This window comes from Musca domestica, unplaced genomic scaffold (genome assembly GCF_030504385.1).
Source record: "Musca domestica strain aabys unplaced genomic scaffold, Musca_domestica.polishedcontigs.V.1.1 32, whole genome shotgun sequence".
Lineage (NCBI taxonomy): Eukaryota > Metazoa > Arthropoda > Insecta > Diptera > Muscidae > Musca > Musca domestica.
The window spans coordinates 895,450-921,458 of record NW_026712311.1 but is presented as its reverse complement, the minus strand read 5'-3'; the positions used below and the strand labels follow the sequence as shown (position 1 = coordinate 921,458).

General features: G+C 31.0%; 1 protein-coding gene across 1 annotated transcript in view; it reads left to right on the top strand.

The window, feature by feature from the left end:
- Positions 1 to 26,009, top strand: part of LOC101901057 (tyrosine-protein phosphatase Lar) — an 898,201-nt gene that overhangs the window by 667,807 nt on the left and 204,385 nt on the right. Inside the window, exon 8 of the mRNA XM_059125202.1 lies at positions 17,314 to 17,493. Within this exon, the coding sequence (XP_058981185.1) occupies positions 17,314 to 17,493 (180 nt within the window). The remainder of the gene's footprint in view (positions 1 to 17,313; positions 17,494 to 26,009) is intronic.

Below are 26,009 nucleotides of genomic sequence, written 5' to 3'. Positions count from 1 at the left end.
CCGACATGAAAAACCCATCTCTCCCCTCACCCACCTGGGTGACCACCGGGGAGAGAGAGAAGGGGAAAAACTAATGGAAATTGTAAAAAACAGCAACAGTCTCTCCCTGCAAATCAAATATATAAAAAATACATAAAAAATAGGAGACAAAAATAAAAAAATAAAAACGACGAAGAAGGATATGAAGATGAAATATCCTGCAACAATATGATTTAAATCAAATATAAAACTTACACACACACACAAAAATGAAAATAAAACCTGCACACAAATCTTCTCTACAAATGTGAATACAATAAACAAATACTCTCTCCCTCTCTCACACACACGCACTCACTCACATGAAGCAGATTTTTAAAACGGAAACGGAAAAATAAGTTTTATATTACAACAACGCCCCGCCACAACCAAACTAAACACCCACACCCACACAACAAATTTCCCTAAGACGACCCATCTTCCTCATGTCTCTCACATTTAGACTATTTCTAGTAGCACTAAGAAATCATACAACAGCAACAAGAAAAACTGCAGCAAACAAGAAATGAAATTAAATTATAAATGCCGTACATAACCCAGCAAAACTTGCCGTGAACTACAAAATGCAAAAAAAAAAAAAAAAAAAAAAAAAAAAAATTGTCGAAGAAGAAAAAAATAATAATAAAAATGAAAACTACATTTAAATTCCAAACTATCAAGTTTCTATATTCGCCATCATATTGGCATAGCTTGGTAATGGAGATGACATGTCGTAAAATAATAGTATTTGACATTTTAGACATAAAACTCAAAACAAAAAAAGTTTTCAAAACAAAAAAAATTTCCGAAAATAATTGTCGAAAAATCCATAAAATAAACCATATCTCAAAAATATGGAAAAATTCGAAATTAAAAAATATTCTTATTAAATCATAAAAATACAACCCCTTGAAGACAACGCTTCAAAACATTTTTAAAATAAAATTTAAAAAATCTCAACTTAAAGGTTCTTAAAACTCTTTAAAATAATTTTTTGGATCTAAAAAATGTCCTAAAAAATCCACCTTAGAAAAAAAAACCCACTTAAGGATAACCCTCAATCAATTTTCTTTTTGAAGTAATCCAAAATAGTAAAAAAATCCTAAAGGAATGCCCCTAACATTCCGTAAAAAATTCTATGAAAACTCCTTTTTAATGTCAAAAATAAAAAACTTAATAGTCCTTGAAAACAAAAATTAATTGCCTAGGTAGTGCTAAAAAATCTATACATATTCGTCGAAAATTGTAAAAAAAAACTCCTTTATTTTTTATTGAGAAAAATTTCCAGAAATTACACTTGATTAATAAGCTAGCCAGTGCTAAAAAAACCTCTACATATTCGTCGAAAATTGTACAAAAAATTTCTTTTATTTTTTTATTGAGAAAAATTTCCAGAAATTACACTTGATCCTTAAGGAACTTGGAAAAAATACACAAGACCTTTAAAAATTCGTCGAAAAAAAACTCCTTCTAAAAATATTTTTAATTTTTTGGGAAAAAAGGTTGATAAAAATCCAAAAAATAATCCTGTAAAAATATCGCTAAAAACCTAAATTTAAGACTTTCGAGGACGGACTTTTATACATCCTTTTCCCAAAAAATATCGCAAACTGTTAATGGTCTTCGAAAAAATACAAAAGATCATCAAAAATTCATCGAAAATTATTAAAAAAAAAAAAAACTATTTATAAAAATATCTTTTAATTTTTGAGAAAAAAATTTTGATAAAAATAAACAAAATAAAAATCCTGTAAAAATATCACTAAAAACTTCAAAAAATATTTAAAACTTAAATTTATGGCTTTTAGCAAAGACCTTTACATTCCAAAGAGATCTTTAAAATATGCATATAGGCTTTGCGGTGGTAGAAAAAACTACAAAGAGGAGTCGGAAATGATACAAGAGCTCCTTTAAAAAATATCCTAAATTCTTGAAAAAAATAATAATTTAAAAAATTCTTTAAAAATAAATAAAAGTTTATCTTTAAGAGTTCTTCAAAAACAAAAAAAAAATAAATAGAAAATATATCTTTAAAAATTCGTCAAAAAAAAAAACATATATTTAAAATGGGTCAATTTAACTTTTAACTTTTAAAAGATCCTTAAACTTCTTGAGACAAATAAAAAAGCCATTTAAATTTATCTCCACAGGTCTCTAAAGAAATCGTTTCAAAATCACATTTTAAGCTTATGAGTATACTTAAAATCCACGCTTATTGCTTCAAAGGTCCTTGAAAACTATTCTCTAAAAAATCCACGTTTATTGCTTGAAAGGTCTTGAAAACTATTCTCAAAAAAAAAAAACGTTGTTTGCTTGAAAGGACTTTGAAAATTATTCTTTAAAAAATTCACGTTTATTGCATGAAAGGTCCTTGAAAACTATTTTAAAAAATACACGATTATAGCTTGAAAGGTCCTTGAAAAATACTTTTTAAAATATCCAAGTTCGTAGCCTAGAAAGTCCTTAAAAAATATTTTTTAAAAAATTCAAGTTTATAGCTTACAAAGTCCTTGAAAATTATTCTTTAAAAAAACCACGTTTATTGCCTGAAAGGTCGTTGAAAACTATTCTTTTAAAAATCCACGTTTATTGCTTGAAAGGTCCTTGAATACTATTCTTTAAAAAATACACGTTTATAGTTTAGAAGTTCCTTGAAAAATACTTTTTAAAAACCCCAAGTTCGTAGCCTAGAAAGCCCTCAGAAAATATTATTTTAAAAATCCACGTTTATAGTTTAGAAGTTCCTTGAAAAATACTTTTTAAAAAACCCACGTTCGTAGCCTAGAAAGTCCTTAGAAAATATTATTTTAAAAATCCACGTTTATAGCTTAGAAGGTCCTTGAAATTTATTCTTTAAAAATCCACTTTTATTGTTGGAAAGGTCCTTGAAAAACATTATTTTAAAAATCCTCGTTTGTGGCAAAGAAGTCTTTGAAAAATATTATTTTAAAAATTCTACGTTTATAGCTCAGAAGGTCCTGTAAAAATATTTTAAAAATCCACTTCTTTTCTTTGAAAGATCCTTGAAAAATATTATTTAAAAATCCTCGTTTATAGCTAAGAACGTCCTTGAAAAATATTATTTTAAAAATCCACGTTTATAGTTTAGAAGCTCCTTGAAAAATACTTTTAAAATATCCAAATTTGTAGCCTAGAAAGTCCTTAAAAAATATTTTTTAAAAAATCCAAGTTTGTAGCCTAGAAAGTCCTTAAAAAATATTTTTTAAAAAATCCACTTTTATTGCTTGAAAGGTCTTTGAAAACTATTCTTTAAAAAATCCACTTTTATAGCTTAGAAGGTCCTTGAAAAATATTTCTAAAAAATCCACGTTTATTGCTTGAAAGGTCCTTGAAAACTATAATTTTAAAAATCCACGTTTATTGCTTGAAAGGTCCTTGAAAATATTATTTCCAAAATACCACGTTTATAGCTTAGAAGGTCCTCGAAAAATATTATTTTAAAAATACACGTTTATAGCTTAGAAGGTCCTTGAAAAACACTTTTGAAAATATCCAAGTTCGTAGCCTAGAAAGTCCTTAAAAAGTATTTTTTAAAAAATCCACGTTTATAGCTCAGTAGACTCCGGAAAAATATTATTTCAAAATTCCACGTTTATAGCTCAGAAGGTCCTTGAAAAATATTATTTTAAAAATCCACTTTTTTTCCTTGAAAGGTCCTTGAAAAATAATATTTTAAAAATCCTCGTTTATAGCTAAGAACGTCCTTGAAAAATATTATTTTAAAAATCCACGTTTATAGTTTAGAAGTTTCATGAAAAATACTTTTTAAAAAACCCAAGTTCGTAGCCTAGAAAGTCCTTAGAAAATATTACTTTAAAAATCCACGTTTATGGCTCAGTAGACCCCGGAAAAATATTATTTCGAAATTCCACGTTTATAGCTCAGAAGGTCCTGGAAAAATATTATTTTAAAAATTCTCTTTTTTCCTTGAAAGGTCCTTGTAAAATATTATTTTAAAAATCGGCCTTTATAGCTAAGAACGTCCTTGAAAAATATTATTTTAAAAATCCACGTTTATAGTTTAGAAGTTCCTTACAAAATCCTTTTTAAAAATTCAAGTTCGTACCCTAGAAAGTCCTTAAAAAATATTTTTTAAAAAATCCACATTTATAGCTTACAAAGTCCTTGAAAATTATTTTTTAAAAATCCACGTTTATAGCTTAGAAAGCCCTTGAAAATTATTCTTTAAAAAATCCGCGTTTAATGCTTGAAAGTTCCTTTAAAACTATTCGTTAAGAAATCCACGTTTATTGCTAAAAAGGTCCTTAAGAACTGTTCTTCAAAAAATCCACGTTTATTGCTTTAAAGGTCCTTGAAAAATATTATTTCGAAAATACCACGTTTATACCTTAGAAGGTCCTCGAAATATATTATTTTAAAAATACACGTTTATAGCATGAAATGTCCTTGAAAATTTTTCTTTAAAAAATCCATGTTTTTATCGTTATAGGTCCTTGAAAAAATAATTCTTTAGAAAATCCACATTTATCCGTGATATTTTTTAGAAAATCCATGTTTGTTGCTTTGAAGGTCCTTGAAAAATATTCTTTAAAAATCTACCTTTTATGCTTGAAATTTCCATAAAAATATATATATTTTTTAAAAAATCAACGTTTGTGTCATGGGCATTGCCCATAAAAATATTTTTTTACAAAATTCTCGATTCTGAAATGAAGATTTCAAAATATTCTTTAAAAACTCCATGTATAATCCTCAAATAAATAGTACTCCTCCCCATTTTATTTTCATATAAGTTTAGTACATTTTATACAAGTATCTGACATTTTGACAGTGCCATCGCTCCTTCCAACTCATATTTCTGTATCTCTTACACCATCATCAGTAGCACCAGGCAATAAACATAAAACTCAAAAATCTTCCTTTATTTGTATTAACAACAACAACAGCATTACAATTCTATCCTACAAAACCGACAACAACAACATCTGAAAGTGAACATTCTTTACTAGATATTTCTTTCATTTGAAGTATATTTAAATATTAATAAACCATGTTTTTCTTGTGCTGCTTCTGCTGCTGCAGCATCATTTTCAAAATTGCAAAACGCTAAACTGGTTGGAAATTCTCGAAAAATGGGGAGAGGGAGGGTAGGGGAAAAAACTACTTAAAAATGTGTAGTATTTGTAATACTACCGCCACCACTACTGCTTCTTCTTCTTCTACTTCTGCATTTTAAATAAGGAACGAAAGCAAAAAAAAAGAACTTTCGAAAACGAAGAAATTGCCAAGTAACATGAATCTCTGGAAAATTAAACAAAATACTCTGGTAGATAAACAGGGAAAACCTACGACAGCAGCAGTGGCAGCTCACAGAATCATACGCCCATTTTTTTAATCATTCTCCAATGCAAACCAGTTGAGAGCTTTGAGAAAAAAAGAAGAAGGCAGATGTGCTGCAGAAGGTACAAGCCCGACCATGTTGCTGGTGGCACATGCCAGGCAAGGCATCATAAGTTGCTTCCTGCAGCTGCAATTATCGTTCCTGTTGCCGCCACTGCTGCGGCAGCTGCACTTGCAACTGAGTAGAAAACGCTGGCAGACGTCATCTTTTTGAAGTTTTTTTCTTTTCTTCCAAACTGAAATTAAATTAAATTGCTACTACAATACATACTTAGGAAAACTATCATAGACTCTCAGGAGATATGTAAAAAGGAATATGAAAAACATGAGTGGAAATGGAAGTTATTTGTGGGAGGAGGAAAGAGGCCAAAGAAATCATCACCGGTTTTAGATTTGAAAAAAAAAATATATATTTATAACTAAAGAGCATTAATCCGACTTTAGGGAAGGGGGAGAGGCATTCATTGAAAACTATTTGTAAAAATCCACATTTATGGATAAAATTCTCCTTAGAAAAACTGTTATTGAAAAATCGTTTATTGTGGATTAGATTGTCCTCGGAAAAAAATGATAAAAAAATTTGTTCTTTTCCGGAAAATCCCAGAGTTATTTATTCTTTTTTTAATTTAATTTTATAGTTCTGTAAAAAATCTTAAAAAATCTAAATTTTGAGGGCAGATAATCCTTACAAAAATACCTCAAATTCCTGAGAGAAACTTTTATTGAAAAATCGAATGTTGTAGGTTAGATTGTCCTCTGAAATAATTCTAAAAAATCTTCTTATTTTTTTCGGAAAATCTTATAATTTTTTTTTTTTTTTTTTGAAAATTTAATTTTGTAGATAGTCCTGTGAAAAATCTTAATAAAGCAAACTTTAAGGGCAGATAATCCCTAAAAAATTCTTTAAAATTTACATTTATATGTGAAAGGGTCTTGAAAAATCGAGTATTGTAGGTTAGATTGTCCTCTCAAATAACTGAATAAAATGTTCTTGTTTTTTATTCGAAAAATCCTTTATTTATTTATTTAAAAAAAATATTTTAAAATCCTAATTTTAAGGATAGATAATTCTTTAAAAACCCCTAAAAACTTCAAAAAAATACCTTGCTTATAGTTCAGATGGTCTTTGAAAAATGCCGTAAAAAATGACACATTTTGGACAAAAATGTCTTTAGTAAATATCGTAAAAGGTCTTCGAAAAATATTCCTTAAAAATCCACGTTTTTAGCTCAGAAGGTCCTGGAAGGATATTGTCTTAAAAATCCACGTTTATAGCATAGAAGGTGCTTGATATACTTTATTGAAAAACTCCGCTATTATAGCTTAGAAAGTCCTTGAAAAATATTATTTCCAACATGCCACGTTAATAGCTTAGTAGGTCCTTGAAAAATATTATTTCCAAAATGCCATGTTTATAGCTTAGTAGGTCCTTGAAAAACATTCCATAAAAAATCCACGTTTATTGCTTGAAAGGTCCTTGAAAAATATTATTTCCAAAATGCTATGTTTATAGCTTAGTAGGTCCTTGAAAAATATTCCATAAAAAATCCACGTTTATTGCTTGAAAGGTCCTTGAAGAATATGTTTAAAAAATCCACGTTTATTGGTTGAAAGATCCTTGCAAAATATTTTTTAAAAAATCCACGTTTATTGGTTGAAAGGTCCTTGCAAAATATTTTTTAAAAAATTGGCAATTATTGCCCGAATGGTCCTTGAAAAATATTTTTTAAAAAATCCACGTTTATTGGTTGAAAGGTCCTTGCAAAATATTTTTTGAAAAATCCACGTTTTTCTTTGAAAGGTCTTTAGAAAATATTTTTTAAAAATCCACGTTTATTGCTTAAAAGGTCCTTGAAAAATATTTTTTAAAAATTTCACGTTTATTGTTTGAAAGGTCCTTGAAAAATATTCCTTAATAACTTCAAGTTTATTGCTTGAAAGGTCCTTGAAAAATATTTTTTAAAAAATCCACATTTATTGCTTGAAAGGTCCTCGAAAAATATTCCTTAAAAAATCCACGTTTATTGCTTGAAAGGTCCTTGAAAAACATTCTTTAAAAAATACACGTTTATAGCTAGAAAGGTCCTTGAAAAATATTCTTTAAAAAAATAAACGTTTATTGCTTGAAAGGTCCTTGAAAACCATTCCTTAAAAAAATAAGCGTTTATTGCTTGAAAGGTCCTTGAAAACCATTCCTTAAAAAAATAAGCGTTTATTGCCTGAAAAGTCCTTGAAAAACATTCCTTAAATAATCCACGTTTATTGCCTGAAAGTTTTTTGAAAAATATTCCTTAAATAATCCACGTTTATTGCCTGAAAGTTTTTTGAAAAATATTCCTTAAAAAATTCACATTTATTGCTTGAAAGGTCCTTGTAAAATATTCCTTTAAAAATCCACGTTTATTGGTTGAAAGGTCCTTGAAAAATATTCCATAAAAATCGAGGTTTATTGCTTAAAAGGTCCTTCAAAAATATTCCTTAAAAAAATTCACGTTCATTAGTTAAAAGGTCCTTTAAATTTTTTTTTAAATCCACGTTTATTGCTTGAAAGGTTCTTGAAAAATATTCCTTAAAAAATCCACGTTTATTGCTTGAAAGGTTCTTGAAAAATATTCCTCAAAAAAATCCAAGTTTATTGCCTGAAAGGGTCTTAAAAAATATTCTTTAAAAAATCCACGTTTATTGTCTGGAAGATCCTTAAAAAATATTCTTTGAAAAATCCACGTTTATTGCCTGGAAGATCCTTAAAAAATATTCTTTAAAAAATCCACGTTTGTTGCTCGAAAGGTCCTTGAAAAATATTCTTTAAAAGATCCACGTTTATTGCGTGAAAGGTCCTTGAAAAATATTCTTTAAAAAATCCACGTTTATTGCTTGAAAGGTCCTTGATAAATATTCTTTTTAAAATACACGTTTATTGCTTGAAATGTCCTTGAAAAACATTCCTTAAAAAGTCCACGTTTATTGCTTGAAAAGTCCTTAAAAATATTCCTTAAAAAATCCAAGTTTAGTGCTTCACAGGTCCTTGAAAAATATTCCTTAAAAAATCCACGTATATTCCTTGAAAGGTCCTTGAAAAATATTCCTTAAAAAATCCACGTTTATTGCTTGAAAGGTCCTTGAAAAATGTTTGATTTTTTTTTCAAAGTCTTTAATGGATTTGTAAAATATTGTTTTATTTGTAAGCTTACATTGAGCAAAAAAATAGAGTAATTTTAGAGATTCAGCCTAAATATAGGCCACATTTTTTTAAATTAAAAAAATTAAATTAAAAAAAATGTGATAGAAGTAGCTTCTTTCCCTTACTTTTACGCCTTCTCCTGGCATTTCTCCAACTGGAGTTCTAAACCCCATAAGAACTCAAAACATCTCCATAAAAATTTATATTCAATTAGCACTCTAAGATTATCAGTTACAGTTCCCAGAATAGTTGTTTTTATTTTCCTATTCACAATTAAATTGAAATTTATCTGTAAAATAGCTGCAGGCGATATCATATCTGTCTACAGCATTTCTAAATAACAAAATGAAAAACCAGACTTGCACTGACAAACTGTAAATAAAATCCAAGATGAAAATCTCTTAGCTGGAAAAATAATTCAAAGTGAAAAACAATATGGAAAATATAACCCGTAGCAATTGCATCTATTTAAGAATGCAGAAAGAAGACAGATAAAGAAAAAAAACTACTAATGCAAATGGGAAATATGAGAATATGAAAAAAATAATTGAAAAACAAAAATAGATGGAAAAATAAGTAATCTATTGTCAATACAATTTCACACACACACACTCTCACACAAGTCACTCGCATGCTGAGTGAGTGCCAAATGAAAGAGATAGATAAATGTGAGGGTGTGAAAGACAGAGTAAAAACAACATCTTATTAAGCTTTAATGCAAATGGATAATGGCAGGCTAGTATATGTGTTTGTGTGTGTGTCTGTCGTTAAAAAAGTTCTTAGAAGTGTCAGTGTCGATAGCAATATTCCAAATAGGATATAGAAATCTATATTCCATCTACCTCTAGGAACATATTGATCGTACATACATATGTACACATATGTGGTAGTGGAGAACATTAAAAACACACAAGTAGTAGGAATGGAAAAAGGAATAAAAAATTCAATACCATTGCATGGAATATTGAGGCAGCTAGAGATAGAAATATTAAAAAATAATTTTTGAAGAATATTTTCCAAAGGAATTTCCCAGAAAAAAATGGAGTTTCGAAGAATATATTTTTTAAATGTTTTTTTTTGAAAGAAGCACGTCTAATGCCAGCTCACTGTAGGAATATTCTCCAAAGAACAATCTAATGAAAAAATGTGGATATTTAAAAAAAAATTCCAGGATTTTAAGACATTTTTTGTAAGTTCCTATGATGACGTACAATTGAGATGAGTTCAAATAACACATAATATAGTGCATATGTTTAGGCGTTAATATTTTATTATTAAAATTTTGGTTTTGAATGAGTCCAAATAACACATAATATAGTGCATATGTTTAGGCGTTAATTATTTTATTAATAAAATTTTGGTTTATACTTCTATAATTGCTACCAGCTCCCAAGCCTAGATACGAATACAGAAAAAAAAATAATTTCTTTTATAAGCTTGCCTTTATCAAGAAGGCATTCTTCACCTGAGCCAGAAATTATGCTTTTAAAAAAATATGATATGATTTTTAAAAGTCTGGATTAGAGTTATTTTACCCTACACCACAAGGTGGTCGGGGTATTATGTCTTTGTGTACTTGTTTGTAACAGGCAAAAGTAAACGACATAGACCCATAGATCCTTTTGATGATCTGCATAGAATCACATTCTGAGTCGATTTATGCATATCCGTCCGTCCGTCTGTCCATGTATTTTTGTAAACAAAGTACAGTTTGCATTTATTGTCCTATCCAGATAAAATTTTGCACAAATCATTTGTTTGGCCCAAGGACGAACCCTATTGAAATTGGATATAATCGGTCAAAATTAAGATATAGCTCTCATACATATCTTCGTCCGATTTGTCTTTTATTGTGCACCTAACGTGTAATATCAGGCCGAATGGTATAGAATTTTGCACGCACAACCAGATTAGGTCTGAAAATAAGTATGCCAAATTTTATCGAAATCGGTTCAGATATAGCTATAGCTCCCATGTATATATTGTTCATCCGATTTGTTATTTTTGTCCTCCGCAGCCGTAATATGCACTCTGTAACAACAATATTTTGGGAAATATATCAAATACAACTCAGAAATACCTTTGCTAAATTTTATCAAAATTGGTTCAGATTTGGATATAGCTCCCACACATAACTTCGTACGATTTACCTTTTATTGTGCACCAAACGTCTAATATTTGTCCAAATGGGATGGAATTTGGCACATGCGACCGAATTGAGTCTAGAAGCTAGTATGTCAAATTTGGTGAAGATCGGTTCAGTTATAGCTATAGCTCCCATATATATTGTTCATCCGATTTGTTATATTTGTTACCCACAGCCGTAATATGCACTCTGTAACAACAATATTTGGGGAATTGATATCAAATACAACTCAGAAATACCTTTGCTAAATTTTATCGAGATCGGTTCAGATTTGGATATAGCTCCCATACATAACTTCGTCCGATTTACCTTTTATTGTGCACCAAACGTCTATTATTTGTCCAAATGGGATGGAATTTGGCACTTACGGCCGAATTGAGTCGAGAAGCTAGTATGTCAAATTTGGTCAATATCGGTTCAGATAAAGCTATAGCTCCCACATATACTCTTCATCCGATTTGTTATATTTGTTATCCACATCTGTAATATGCACTCCGTAACAACGATATTCAGGGAAATATATCAAAAACAGCTCAGAAATATATTTGCCAAATTTTATCGAGATCGGTTTCGATTTGGATATAGCTCCCATATATATCTTTATCCGATTTCAATTTAATTGTGCACCAAATTCGTTCCAAATGTTGGAAGGTATTCGGCCGGGCCGAACTTACTACTTTTTAACTTGTTTTAGTTTATTTTGTCTTAAAATATATGTCTTTCTGCTATTTTTTTTTATTTTTTTTAAAAAAGTGTTGCCTATATTTAGGCTCAATTTATGTAAGCCTTAATGCATTGCATACTTTCGGGGGAAATTATGTCAAAAGTGTATATTTTCCATTTTTTCTATATTTTTCACCCTTTCTCAAACCAAAATGGGACAAAAGAAAAAAATCTGTATCAATTATAAGCTTACTTTACCTTAAAAGTAACTTTACTTGACCTACCCCTGAGAGTATGCTTCTGAAAAATTGATGTGACTTTTTGTTCAAAGTCTGTATGTAACTTAATTTTTTTATTTATTTTCCTTTCTTTTATTTATGATTCATTTTTTCAATTTGAATTTTTCTCATTTTTTTTCATATTCAGTATTCCCACACACACACACACATACAGAAACTAAGTAGAAACAGGTTAAATCAATATTTATGCAAAGTCTTTGCCAATCCAGGTGATTCAGATGTGATTTTTTGTTTTTTTCCTCCTTTTGTGGTTCACATTTATGCACATACATATTGCAATTGAATATTGGGTTTGTTGGAAATACAAAAAAAAAAACTAAAAAAAAGTATTTTGAATATGACCATAAAACAGAATCAAAATCATTTTCATTTAAGGTACTCAGGCTTATTTACACATTTCAATTAAATCCTTTTACTGTATTGTTAATAATTTTTTTATTTATTTTTTGAATATTTCCGGTATTCTTATTTTCCATATGGATGGCTGGCAGGCTGACTAACTGTGTGCATGTGTTTGTGTGCGTGTGTGTGACCATATGTAAATGCAATTTTTCATATTTTTCCCCTGTTGTGCTGTGTTTGTTCCTTTTTGCCTTTGTTTTATTGTTGTTGTTGTTATTATTATCATTATCGTCATCGTCGTATTTACCCAATACACTTGTCTACACATTTACCATTATAACGAGCGCCGAATACAATGGCAAAAATTGAAAAATGGCATTGGCATTTCTGACACTCGATTGTCTGTTTTGGCTGTAGTGTCAGCTTTTTGGCGGAAATGCTCACACACACCAACATGTATTTATATGAACTAAAAATTGACTCACATGCCATTGCCAAGTGTTAAAATATTTTGATGGTATTTTCCGCCAGATTCTTGCTATTGGAAAAGAGTGGGTGGGGTGTCGTTATACCCCAAACAAAGAATTTCCAAAACAAAAACCTTTGATTCTCCCCCAACAAGTTAGTAACGAACTTCGAACATATGCATTCATACATGTATTTATGCATTTAAACGAAATGCAAAACAGAAAAAGAGAAAAGAATAACTGAACAAAACAACTGCATGAAATCGAAAACAAGAGCCATATACAGAATAACAATGGCCTGTTAAAGGACTCTTTTAAAGGGGTATTCAAAAATCACTTTTTAACGACATTTTTAAAAATTAACATCATATTTTGTAAAAAAAAAATAAATAAATCAAGGACTCAACCTGGATATTCAATAAATCGAATTTAAACTTTAGCTGACCAACAAACGAAGACCAAACGAGGATATTCAAAAAGGACTTTTTAAGGACATTTTTAAAATTATCATCATATTTTGAAAAAAAAAAAAATAAAATAAAATAAATCAAGGACTCAACCTGGATACTCACTGAATCGATTTCAAGGATAAGCTGACCAACAAACGAGGACCAAACGAGGGTATTCAAAAATCACTTTTTAAGGACATTTTTAAAAATCATCATCATATTTTGAAAAAAGAAAATAATTCAAGGACTCAACCTGGATACTCAATGAATCGATTTCAATGATAAGCTGACCAACAAACGAGGACCTTTCAAAAAATAATTTTCAAGGAACAAATGTGGACTTTTTTAAATATATATTTCAGGCATTACATGTCATTTTAGAAATAATGCATTTACTAGACAAGAATTTTATGAAAATGGTTTTTTCGAGGACCAAAGTGGAATTTTTTTGAAATCAAACTTGGTTTTTTAAGAAAAATTTTCAAGAGTCAAACGTTAATTTTTTAAAAAATTTAATTTTTTTAAAACATATTTGTCAATGATCAATCTTAGATCAAACGTGGATTAAAAAAATCAAGGACAAAATGCTAATTATAAAAAAAAAACAAAAATATTTATCAATCGTGGATTGAAAAAAAATGCCATGGATCAAACACAATTTTTTTTAAATAATTTTTTCGAGGACCAAACGTGGAGCTTTTTGAACGTGGATTTTTTAAGAAAAATTTTCAAGAGTCAAACGTGAATTTTTTAATATTTTTTTTTAAAAAAAATTAATTTTTTTAAAACATATTTGTCAAGGATCAATCTTAGATCAAACGTGGATTAAAAAAAATCAAGGACAAAATTCTAATTATAAAAAAAAAACCAAAAATATTTTTCAATCGTGGATTGAAAAAAACTACCAAGGACCAACAACAAATAAAAAAAAAAAAATATTTTTAAGGACCGAACGTAGATTTTTTAGAATATTTTAAAAGGATCAAACATGGATTTTTAAAGAATATTTTTTCAAGGACCAAATGTGGATTTTTAAAGAATATTTTTTCAAGGATCACATGTGGATTTTTGCGAATATTTTTTCAAGGACCAAATGTGGATTTCTAAAGATAAACAGTAGGTTAAAAGAAAGAGTTCAAAGGCCACACGTAGATTTAAAAAAAATTGCAAGTACCAATCATCGATTTTTTACGAACTATTTTTAAAGGACCAAAAAATAACTTTAAAGAAAAATTTTCAAGGAACCAACGAGGACTTCAAAGGGAATTAAAAATAATTTTCAAGGATCAAACTTGGATTTTTTTTAAAATAATTTACAAAGACTTTTCAATCCAGAAGCCTGATTTTTTAAATGATTTTTTCTAGGACCATCCAAGCCAAAAGCCTGAGTTTTTTATAGATTTTTTTTTTTCAATGACTAACCAAGCTATAGACGTGTTTTTTTCAAGACAAATCGTGGATTTTTTAAAGAATATTTTTCCAAGGACCTTTTGACCATTAAACGTGGATTTGTTAAAGAATACTTTTTCCAAGGACCTTTAGTCCGACAAACGTGGATTTTTAAAGAATACTTTTTCCAAGGACCTTAAGACCACTAAAACTGAATTTCTTAAGAATATTTTAAGGACCTTTGCATCTTCAAAAATTAGTTATTTTAACCTTTTTTCAAGGAGATTAGGACATCAATCTTTGACTTTAATAGAATAGTTGTTCAAGTAAAATTTGGAGATCGAACGTTGATTTGACTCTTTTTCAGGGACCATATGATCAAAAAATTTTCTGGATTGTTTTAACATCAACAAGGCTTTTGATTGGAATTTTTTTATTTTATTTGTTCAAAGATCTGCAGAACTGGAGTTTATATATAATTTTCGCAAGGACCTACAGAGCTGTAAACATGGATTTTTTCTAAAAAAAGTCCATGGACCAATAGCGCCACTAGCTTGATTTTTTCACGTGTTAACAAATCAATTAAAGTAGATTTTTTAAGAAATACACATACTTTAACTTAATTTACAAAAAAAAAATCAGGAATAAAGAGGCCTATCAACTTGGAATTGTTAAGGGTCCCTGGGCCCCTGTTGGTCAATGTAGTTTTTTTTTTAAACATATCGTCAGGGAGTAACCAAGCTTTAGACAGAATTTTTGAGGAGTTTTTTCTCATTGAGTAGCAGAGCTCTCGCAGTGTTTTTTTTTTTTTTTTTTAAAGGATCTTTTCAAGGGCCAACAAAGCTGTCGACCTGGGTTTTAAGGATTTTTTCAGGTACTAACAGAGCTGGTTTTTAAAGGGTTTTTTCAGGAAGGATTTTTTCAGGAACAATTGGGCTATCAACGTGGAATTTTTATGGATTTATTTGAAGGACCAACAGAAAGTAAAAGAACTACCATTGCTGATTTCTTAAATATTTTTGTAGGACCAGATTTTTTAAACATTTTCTTCAAGGACGAACAGAACTGTCTACGAGCATTTTTCATAGGATTTTTCCAGAGAATAACAGAGCGGTCGTCGTAAATATTTTATAGATTTTTTCAATGTCTAATAGGATTGGATTTTTTTCAAGAACTATAAGAGTTGCCGACGTGAATTTATCAGGGACTAAAAAAACTGTCGATCTGTATTTTTGTACAATTTTTTTGGAGGCTGTTGACGTGAATTTTTTTAGGATTTTTAGAGACTGTTGACGTGATTTTTTTTAGCGAATATTTTCGGGGACATACAGAACTGTCGACGTGAATTTTTTTAATTTTTTTTAGAGGCTGTTGACGTTGATTTTTTTAGGATTTTTTAGGGGCTATTGACGTGGATTTTTATAGGATTTTTAAGGGCTGTTGACGTGGTTTTTAGAGACTGTTGACGTGATTTTTTTTAGCGAATATTTTCGGGGACATACAGAACTGTCGACGTGAATTTTTTTAATTTTTTTTAGAGGCTGTTGACGTTGATTTTTTTAGGATTTTTTAGGGGCTATTGACGTGGATTTTTATAGGATTTTTTAAGGGCTGTTGACGTGGTTTTTTTTAATTTTTTTAGAGACTGTTGACGCGGATTTTTTTGTATGATTTTTTAGGGGCAGTTGACGTGAATTTTTAAATTTTTTTCGGCGACTAAAAGAACCGTCGACGTGAATTTTTTTAAATTTTTTTAGAGTCTTTTGACGTGGATTTTTTAATTTTTTTCAGGGACTAACAGAACTGTCGACGTGATTTTTTTTAAAAATTGTTTTAGAGGCTGTTGACGTTTTTTTTTTTTTTTTTTAATTTGTTCAGGGACTTACAGAATTGTCGATGTTTGTTTTTTTTTAGAAGTTTTTTTATGACTGTCGACGGGGATTTTTAAACGATTTTTGAAGAACCAACAGTGTCTTAATGTGGATTAAAATCAAGAGAGCAGTTACTGTGAGTTTTTGAAGATTCCTTTTTAGTAGTCTTGGTGGGACGTTTTTTATACCCCTTCAAATGTGTGTGTATATGTGTGTGAGGAGCCCACTTGCTGTATTAAGCCTTTTATGTATGCGGTTTTTATGCATATGCATTATGAACTTATTTCGTTTGGTCCTGTTGTGTGCCCGTCTGTGTCTATGTGGGTATTGGTGGGCGAGGACAATATTTATAATAAAACGTGTCTGGTGTGAAATTAAAATAATGCCAACCAATACCCACACACAGACTGAGCACATACATACACAGTAACAATAACAATCATTGAAAGAAAAAAGGAATCGTTTTTTGTTTGGATTTCCTGAATTGCTGTTGAATCAACAGCGGTTTGTTTCCCGCTATAAGCCTGGGCTTTGGTCTCTGGTTGACGGACTATAGAAGTTATGGAGAAATGCTATTAGTGGTTACATGGTGAAGTCTTCCACATTGAAGGGGGAGATGAAGGTTGGTATTTGGAATTAATTTTTTTTTTTTTTTTTTGATTATGGAAAAAATACAAATTATGAAAAATAAATATTTATAGCTCGAAGAGACAAATGCGAATCAATGAATTGACTTGTGGAAATATGAGAAAGGATTTCAATCCACAATTCACCCTCAAACGTGGTATATTGTGTGGGGGGTGTATTCGATACATATATATTTTCAAATTTGACCTAATTGTTAATAATGAAATGAGAAAAAATGTGGTGGACCAATTAGGGGCTACTTTTCTAAAGAAAACCTTTAAAATTTTCAAAATATATATACCGATATTAAAAACTCTTATTGCCAAAATATAGTATTTTCGGAGCTCCGTTTGAAGACAGCATTTTCACTCTTAATAATTAAAACTATTTTTTTATATTTTTTAATTTTATATTCGTAAAAAAAAAATGATACGATTATTTCTTACCCTAACCTTTTGATCTTCTCTTCTCTCTTCCAGTTGACAAACCACCACCAGGCTTCCCCGTCATCATCCAGCATCCCAGTTTGCGCGTCATTGAAGTGGGCCACACGGCCACGATGCAGTGCAAGGCAACCGGTAATCCAACACCTCTAATATATTGGATTAAGAATCAGACAAGAGTCGACATGACTAATCCACGATATTCGCTGAAAGACGGTAAGTGTGTTAATGAAACCCCTTTTTTTGGTGTCCATATCAATTTCAGTTCAGTTCAGTTTTTTTCTCTTTGTGAACTTCACAAAGACCAAGAAGGCCAAAACGAAATGGTTAAAGGATAATGTTCGATGCTTTTAGCGGCAGTACTTCCCACAGGGAATATCAAAGGAAAAACGCATTTAAATATTTACAACAACAAAAAAAAAACGAGAAGATAATATAAGAACGCGAGAGAGAGTAAATGAAAATGGCTTTTAAAATATTAAATGGAAACCTTGACACACAGACGCTCTGATAATTTTTAAACAGCAACGGCAGATTATGAAATGTAGAATAAAAGGATTAAGGAAAAATATTTTTTTACGGCAAAAAGTCCTCACAAAAGAAAACATTGATTTTTTATAGGAAAACGTTACAAGAAGATCGGAAATTTTTTTCAAAAAATATTTAAAAGTTGAGGTAAAATTTAATTTAAGAATGAGAAAAAAAATTAGTTTTAAAATATAATAACTTATTTTTTCAGAATAAAAATTCCATTTCCATTTTTGATAGAATAAGTCGCAATGTCAAACATCCGAATTTATATATTCCTGTGAAAAGAAACACCTCGCCAGTTCTATGAAATTGTTTTCTGCTGCAAAAATCGGTCCTCAACTATAAGTATTTTTTATACCCCCACCACACAGAGTATGGTGGGTATATTAAGTTCGTCATTTTGTTTGTAACTCATCGGAATAATTTTAGACCTATAAAATTATATGTATTCTTGATCAGCGAAAAATTCTAAGACGATTTAGACCTGTCTGTCTGTTCGTCGGTCGGTCTGTCTGTTGCAATCATGCTAGAGTCGAAACGATTTAAGAGCGGAAGCTAAAATTTTGCACAGATCAGTCTTTTGTCTGCAGGCAGGTCAAGTTCGAAGATGGCCTATATCGGTCCACGATATCATATAGCCCCCATATAACGGAACCCCCGATCTTCGGCATTTTGATGGTTGTAGTCAAATTTTTCAATGAAATTGTCGGAAAATCCACACAAAAAGTTCCTTCTGAGTACTTTAACCCCTGGAAGAGAAATGTCTATATAGGTCCACGATATCGTATAGGCCCCATAACCTCCGATATTCAGTATTTTGATTATTGTAGCCAAATTTTTCAATGAAATTGGCTGAAAATCCACACAAGAAGTTCTTTCTAAGCACTTGACCCCCTGTGAGAGTACTGTCTGTATAGGTCCACGATATCGTATAGCCCCCATACAAGTGTATCCTCCGATATTCGGTATTTTGATGATTTTAAAGACAGTATTCACCGGAGTTGTTTCAAATTTCGTATTTAGAGTTCATAATGGGTACTGCAGTCTGTGACAGAAAATTGTTTATTCATGTCCAGGTCTTCATATAAGCCCATACATCGGCACCCTTCGATATTCGGTATTTTGAAGATTTTAGAGACATTATTTACCGGAATTGTTTCAAATTTCGTATTTAGACTTCCTAATGGGTAGTACAGCCTATGACAAAAAATTGAGTATGCAGACCTACGTGTTCGAATAAGTTCCATTTATCGGTACCTCCCTATATTCGGTATTTTGATGATTTTAGGTACACTATTCACCGGAATTGTTTCAAACTTTGTATTTAAAGTTCCGAATAGGTATTACAGTCTATGACAGAAAATTGTCTATGCAGGTCCACGTCTTCATATAGGCCCCATACATCGGTACCTCTTTATATTCGGTATTTTGGCCATTTTAGGTACAATATTCTCCGAAATTGTTTGAAATTTCGTATTTAGAGTTTGTAATGGGTAGTACAGCCTATGACAGAAAATTGTATATGCAGGTCCACGTCTTCGTATAACCCCCATATAACGCGAACTCCCCATATTCGGTATTTTGACGATTTTAGCGGCATTATTCACCGGAATTGTTTCAAATTTCGTACTTGAAGTTCCAAATAGGTACTACAGCTTATGACAGAAAATTGTAAATGGAGGTCCAGGTCTTTGTATAGGCCCCATATATCGATACCCCACAATATTCGGTATTTTGACGATTTTAGATACAACATTCACCTGAATTGTTTCAAATTGCGTATTTGAAGTTCCAATTAGGTACTGCAGCCTATGTCAGAAAAGTGTTTATGCAGGTCAAGGTCTTCGCATAGTCTCCATACATCGGTACCTCCTTATATGCGGTATTTTGATAATTTTAACAGAATTTTTAACGGATTTTATTCTTTTAAATCTTCCAAATTCATTCCAAATGGTGGAGGGCCGCCCAAATTTACTTGTTTTTCTATTATAATAAAAATTGAACCTGATCTTAAAGCCCATTTTTCAATAAAAAAAAAAACGATTCTCAGATATTAATATTTTTTAACATTATTTTTTGGGGTAAAAAAATACTCCTCATGTCTGGGAAATTTTTTTCTATAGAACTAGTTGAACTCCAAATCTGAAAAGTCGATTTCTAGGCATAAGTAATATTCTTCTATAGCGGTAGTCAGGCCTTAAAAAAAGTGTCTCCAATTGTAAGAATGTTCTCTAAAAATTAGCTCTTGTCAAGTTTTCAGAGGCGTATTTTTGCTACAAAAAAAATCTAACCTCAGTTCTGCGGTATTTTGATGATTTTAACAGAATTATTAACGGATTTTATTTTTTTTTTAATCCTTCAAATTCGTTCCAAATGATGGAGGACCGACCGAACTTACTTGTTTTTTCTACTGTAGTTAAAACTTGAACCTTTTTTTAAGCTATTTTTCAATAATGAATCGGTCCTCAGATATTAAGATTTTTAAAGTTTTTGTTAATTTTTATTATTATTTTTTTTTTTTTTTTTGGGTAAAGAAAAATTTGGTCTCAAGTCCGAGAGATTTTGTTATAGAACTAGTTGGTGTCCAAATCTGAAAATTCGGTTTCCAGGCATAAGTAATATTTTTCCATAGCGGTAGGATGGCCTTAAAAAAGTGTCTCCAATTGAAAGAATTTTCCCCAAAAATGAGCTTTTGTTAACTGTAGGAAATTTTTCTTAAAAAAAATCAGTACTCAGTTCAGAGGCATATTTTTGCTACAAAAAAATCCAAACTCAGTTCTGAGGCATATTTTTTCCATAGAAAAAAAAGCGACATCAGTTCTCCATAGCCAAATTCAGTCGTCTGCCTTTAAAGCCTATGAAATTGTATGAATCCTACATCAGTTCTGAGAATTTTTTTTCTACAGAGAAAATCTGAACTCAGTTCTGAGGCATATTGTTTCTATAGAAAAAAATTCGACCTGAGTTCTACATAGCCAAATTTGGTCGTCGCCTTTAAAGCCCATGAAATTTTATGAATTTTTCCGTAAATAAGAGCAACTAAGGGAAATGATTTTTTTAAAAAAGAACAGTACTCAGTTCAGAGCAAAAGTTTTCAGTTTTGGTGGCCAATAAACCACCCCACGTCCTTAAAAATTCCCACTTTAAAATTCCAAAGCTCAATTGTCGTAATCCCCCGAAAATAACCATGGATTTTGTTTATGGCAACAACTTGCTAAGCTGATGAGATCATCTGCCTTAAATAAACTTTATCCCAGAGATTTTTGGAGAGTAGTCTTTGTTGTTGTTGTTTTTGGCTGCATCTTACAGGTAATGACCATAAAAAAGCAACTTTGTCCAGTTGTTATACGCCAAAAGTTATTTTCGGGGGTTCTACGACAAAAAGGGCCAAGTTTTTTTTTCCAAACTCCCCACTGGATGTTTGCATTTTGTTTGGCGGATTTCGACAGTGGACAATTTTCATTCCCTTTCCCCTTTGGAAGTTGCATTTGTCCTGAGTTTAAGTTCATGTCCAAGTTGCGTTGTAACTGTAGTCGGAGTTGTTGTCTCGTTTTTTTTTTTTTTTTTGTCTTTTCCGTAGTCTTGTAATTTTATTGCTATTGTTATGTCCATGTCCAGCAGAATACAAGAAGAAGAAAAGTTTGTTCTCCATGTCATGGACCATCATTATGGAAGAGCATCGAGTAGAACAACTGTAGAACTATTCTACGAAGAGCCAAGAAATTCTTTGGAGAGTCTTTAATCATTAAGTTTATGGCAAATTTTAGAATTTTTCGCAACAACAAACTTCCAAACACACATACACCCACACACACACATAAAATAAAGGACATTGTTTATTTAGATGATAATGCTGGTGGCAGCAACAACAACAACATCTAGGGGAAATATTCCCTCCTTGGAAAAAAAAATTCCCGAAAAGACTTAAAGTTTTACAAAACTTGGTAATCATCTTGTTGTTTATGATTTTCTTTTTATATTCCGCATGGAAAGCATACTCCCCCGGAATTTCCTAACCATCCCCCCCCCCCCCCTCCAATCTGATAGATTGTTAAAGAAGGCAAACAAAAACAAAGAAAGAAACTTTGACAAATATTATAATAGATCATCATCAACATCGTCATCATCAGAAGCATATCAAAATAAAACAAAATACGATTTTAACGAAAACGCTCAAAAGTATGCAGGGATTTATGGTGTTAACACAAAAGCTAAATACTAAGGGTCTTATGCTGGTCTTATAGGGGCTTCATGTAAAAAAAAACGAACTTGGAGTGACAAATTGTGGCGCTTCAGGCACCAACAATGGCGCCATCTTCCCCTCTTGCATATAAACTAAGTTCAACACTGAACTTATAATCCCTAAAAGTATGCATGTTTTATTATGAATATAACTTTTTCACCATAGGGATTTTGTTATTCAAGTGAGAAAACACAAGAATTACATATATTGTAAATAGATTGAGATAAATAATAGACTAGATTCCCCCTTGGTTTAATAGGATAATCAGAAAATTTTCTATACCTCCTTGAAGTATGCTTTGATAAAATTAAAAATAAATAAAAAATAAGTAAATACTTGAACATTATCTCTCATACATATGTACGTAATTGATACAAAGGATGCCTATGATAAAAAGAAAACCCTAATGAGAATGGTCTCTCTGGGGGGAGATAAAAATCGGAAAGGTAAAGGGGAAATTTCATATATTTATATACAAACGCCTCAAAGTATGCAGCAAAGGGTATTTATTTGCGGCGTTGTCTTTTTTAATTTTCTTTGAACTGAGGTCGAATTTTTTTTCCATAGCAAAAAATATGCCTTGCAACTGAGGTCGGATTTTTTTTTTTTCTATAGAAAAAATTTGCCTCAGAGCTGAGGTCGGATTTTTTTTCTATAGAAAAAAAGCACCTCAGAGCTGAGGTCGAATTTTTTTCTATAGAAAAAAATGCTCAGAGCGGAAGTCGGATTTTTTTCTATAGAAAAAAATATGCCTCAGAAGTGAGGTCGAATTTCTTTCTATAGAAGAAAATATGCCTCAGAACTGAGTTTGGATTTTTTTCTATAGAAAAACATATGCCTCAGAACTGAGTTTGGATTTTTTTCTATAGAAAAACATATGCCTCAGAACTGAGGTCGAATTTTTTTCTATAGAAAAAAAATGTGCCATAGAAATGAGGTCGGATTTTTTATCCATAGAAAAAAATGTATATATTGGAAAAAATCCGAACTCAGCTCTGAGCTTCTTTTTTTCTATAGAAAAAAATCCGACCTCAGTTCTGAGGTTCTTTTTTTCTATAGAAAAAAAGAAGCTCAGAGCTGAGGTCGGATTTTTTCCAATATATACATTTTTTTCTATGGATAAAAAATCCGACCTCATTTCTATGGCACATTCGACCTCAGTTCTGAGGTTCCGACCTCAGTTCTGAGGTATTTTTTGTAGAAATTATCTTTTGCCCAAAAATAGGCTACAATATTCAAGCTCAAATTCAACAGAAAATTTGAATTTTCTACGAAAAATTAATTAAGAATAATTTAAATAATTTAAAAATTCCAGTTCTAACAGTAGAGTATTTATTTAGTACCTTTCAGGGAACAAAATTACAATTTGATTAATAAAGGCAATGAATTCTCAAAAGTAATCAAATACCTTATACACTGCCTAAAAATCGGTGATGTATTTACAAAAAAACAACTTCTGCCCAAAAATAGTCTAAAATTTTTGAGAAAATTTAAATTTTGTTAGACAAATTAATTAAGAATAATTTAAATAATTAAAGAATTGTAGTTCTAACGTCAGAGTATTTAAATAATTTCTTTCAGGACACATTTACGAAAACGCCACCTTACGCGCAAACATTCACAATTTAAAAATTCTTGTTCTGAATAAAAAACTACAATAAAAGCCAGGCAATAAAATATAAAATTTTTTCTTCATCGTCTGCCTAAAGGTAGGCAATAAAAATTGAAAATTCCACTGAAAATAAATTTCAGCTAAAATCTATTTCAGTGTTAGTGCCTTTAAGTCCAAGATTTCAAGACACATTCGAAATACCAAGAATATTTGCTTCAAAATTAAAATCTCAATTACGCCAGGCAAAGAGTTCCTTAAAAATTCCCCCACCCCCTGTCCAAAAAAATATCCCATGAATTTACAAAAATAGAAACCTTGCCCAAAAATATGCCACATATTTTTTCCCCAAACAATTGCAAATCAATTTGAAAACTTTATCAATTAACATAGCTTTCAACAGGCCTTCCCCGCTAAAATTACTACATTTTTCATTTCCACTTAATTTTAGGTATTAATTACTTTGAACTCCATTTGGCAAACACGACACGTGTTGTATATTGCGCCCTAGTTATATGCTACATAATTTTTGCCTTCATTATAATCATATTCACGGACGGTTATGTTTATTAGTTAGCTCCCTCTCTCTCTCTCTCTCTCCCTGGCGGCGTACTTATTTCTTTTGCCATAGAATTGTTAAAAGAAAATATTATTTTTATGAGAAGGAAAGGAAGTGAAAAAAATGCGAAAAGAAATGAAACCTAGCTAATTGAATAAAGTCAAGAAAAATTTTTCTAACCCAAAGAAAGTAAGAAAAGCTGGGAAAAAAACTTGAGCACATTAAAGGGAATTTTCTAAGGTAGGTAGGGGACTTTTGGATTTTTATTAGCACTTTGTTAGTTTTGCTGGCATTCTGGGTACCCCTTGACATGACTGGAATTTTAAATGGCAAAAATTATTAACGTTATTTCATTTGCCTGCCATGCCAATAATAAAAACTCAACCATAAACCTTTAGTATGGCTTTTTGATAAGGCCAAGGGTTTGAGGCCTGCTGCGAAGGCAGGGGAGTTGAAAATCTTGCTTACAAGATTTTTGCCAGGAAGACATTCTTGGAATAACTGTGCCATTTTGTAGTTGTGGTCCTGTGTTTCTTTTTTTCTTCTGGCAAATGGCCTTTCATCCTTTTTTCTGTTTTTCATCTTTCCTGCCATCCTGCTTTGTTCCTACCTTGGCTATGCATAATTCATAAATTAAAGCTTATTTCCTTAACGGTGTTAACTTTCCATTTTGGCATGGCATCATTCCGTTTTGATGCGTACAATTTTTCGCCTCTAGACTGGCGTTTATGTCGTTGAGTGTTTGGCTGCCAGCCGTTCGCATTGTTGTTTCTTTTTCTCCCGAACACAGCGGTACTCCAAGGACACGGGAAGTGGCAAATATGACAACAAAACCTTGGCGGGGATGACTGTGGCGGTGGTGGTGTTGGTAAATATTTTCACGACTCGTTTAAGACATTACCTGGCTTGCATATTAATTGTCTTAAGGAAAGTTGAGTTCTCGAACAACAACATTGTTAAAACAAAGCCAGAAAGTAGCCCCTCCTTTTCCACTTAGCAAGAAGTGGGTATTGTTCGAATGATGAGCCACATTTCTTAGGAGGTTTACTTTTAGCTTCAATATAAATATCCCAATATTCTTAAATAATTCAAAAGGGTAGAGTTACTAAAAAAATTATAAAAAAATAAATTGTTTGCCTAAAAGTATGCAGCTCATTATGTTTTAAATTTTGTTGAAATAACAACCCAAAATTATGCTAAACAAACGAACAGATTTTCTTACAACAAAACATTAGAATGGAGAAAAAGGAAAGAAAAATTAAAAAATCGGGATATCAGACCTCAGCTCCAAGTCTTTTATTTTTCTATAGAAAAAAATCCGACTAAACTCTACGACAGAGAATTGTCTATGCAGGTCCAGGTATCGGTACCTCCCTAATTTCGGTATTTTGCTGATTTCAGCCACATTATTACCCGAAATTATTTCAAATTTCGTATTTGAACTTTGTAATGGGTGCTACAGCCTACGACATAGAATTGTCTATGCAGGTCCAAGTCTTCGTATAGCCCCTAAACCTGTACCAAGTGTTTAGTAATTAAGTTTTCTTCGGATTTTTAAGCATCTAAATTAAATTGTAACTTATCCTAAAATTATCCTACATTTTTTTCCATATCTGAAATTTATTTCCAAACTTTCTCTTTTTATATCCTCCACCTTGGCAAGGAGGGTATATTAACTTTGATGATTTTTGCCACATTTTTTCAGGGATTTGTCTAAAAATTGGTATTTATGGGCCATAATTGGTCCTAGTTCGTGTGGAAAAATATCTTATGTATGAGTCCACGCTTTG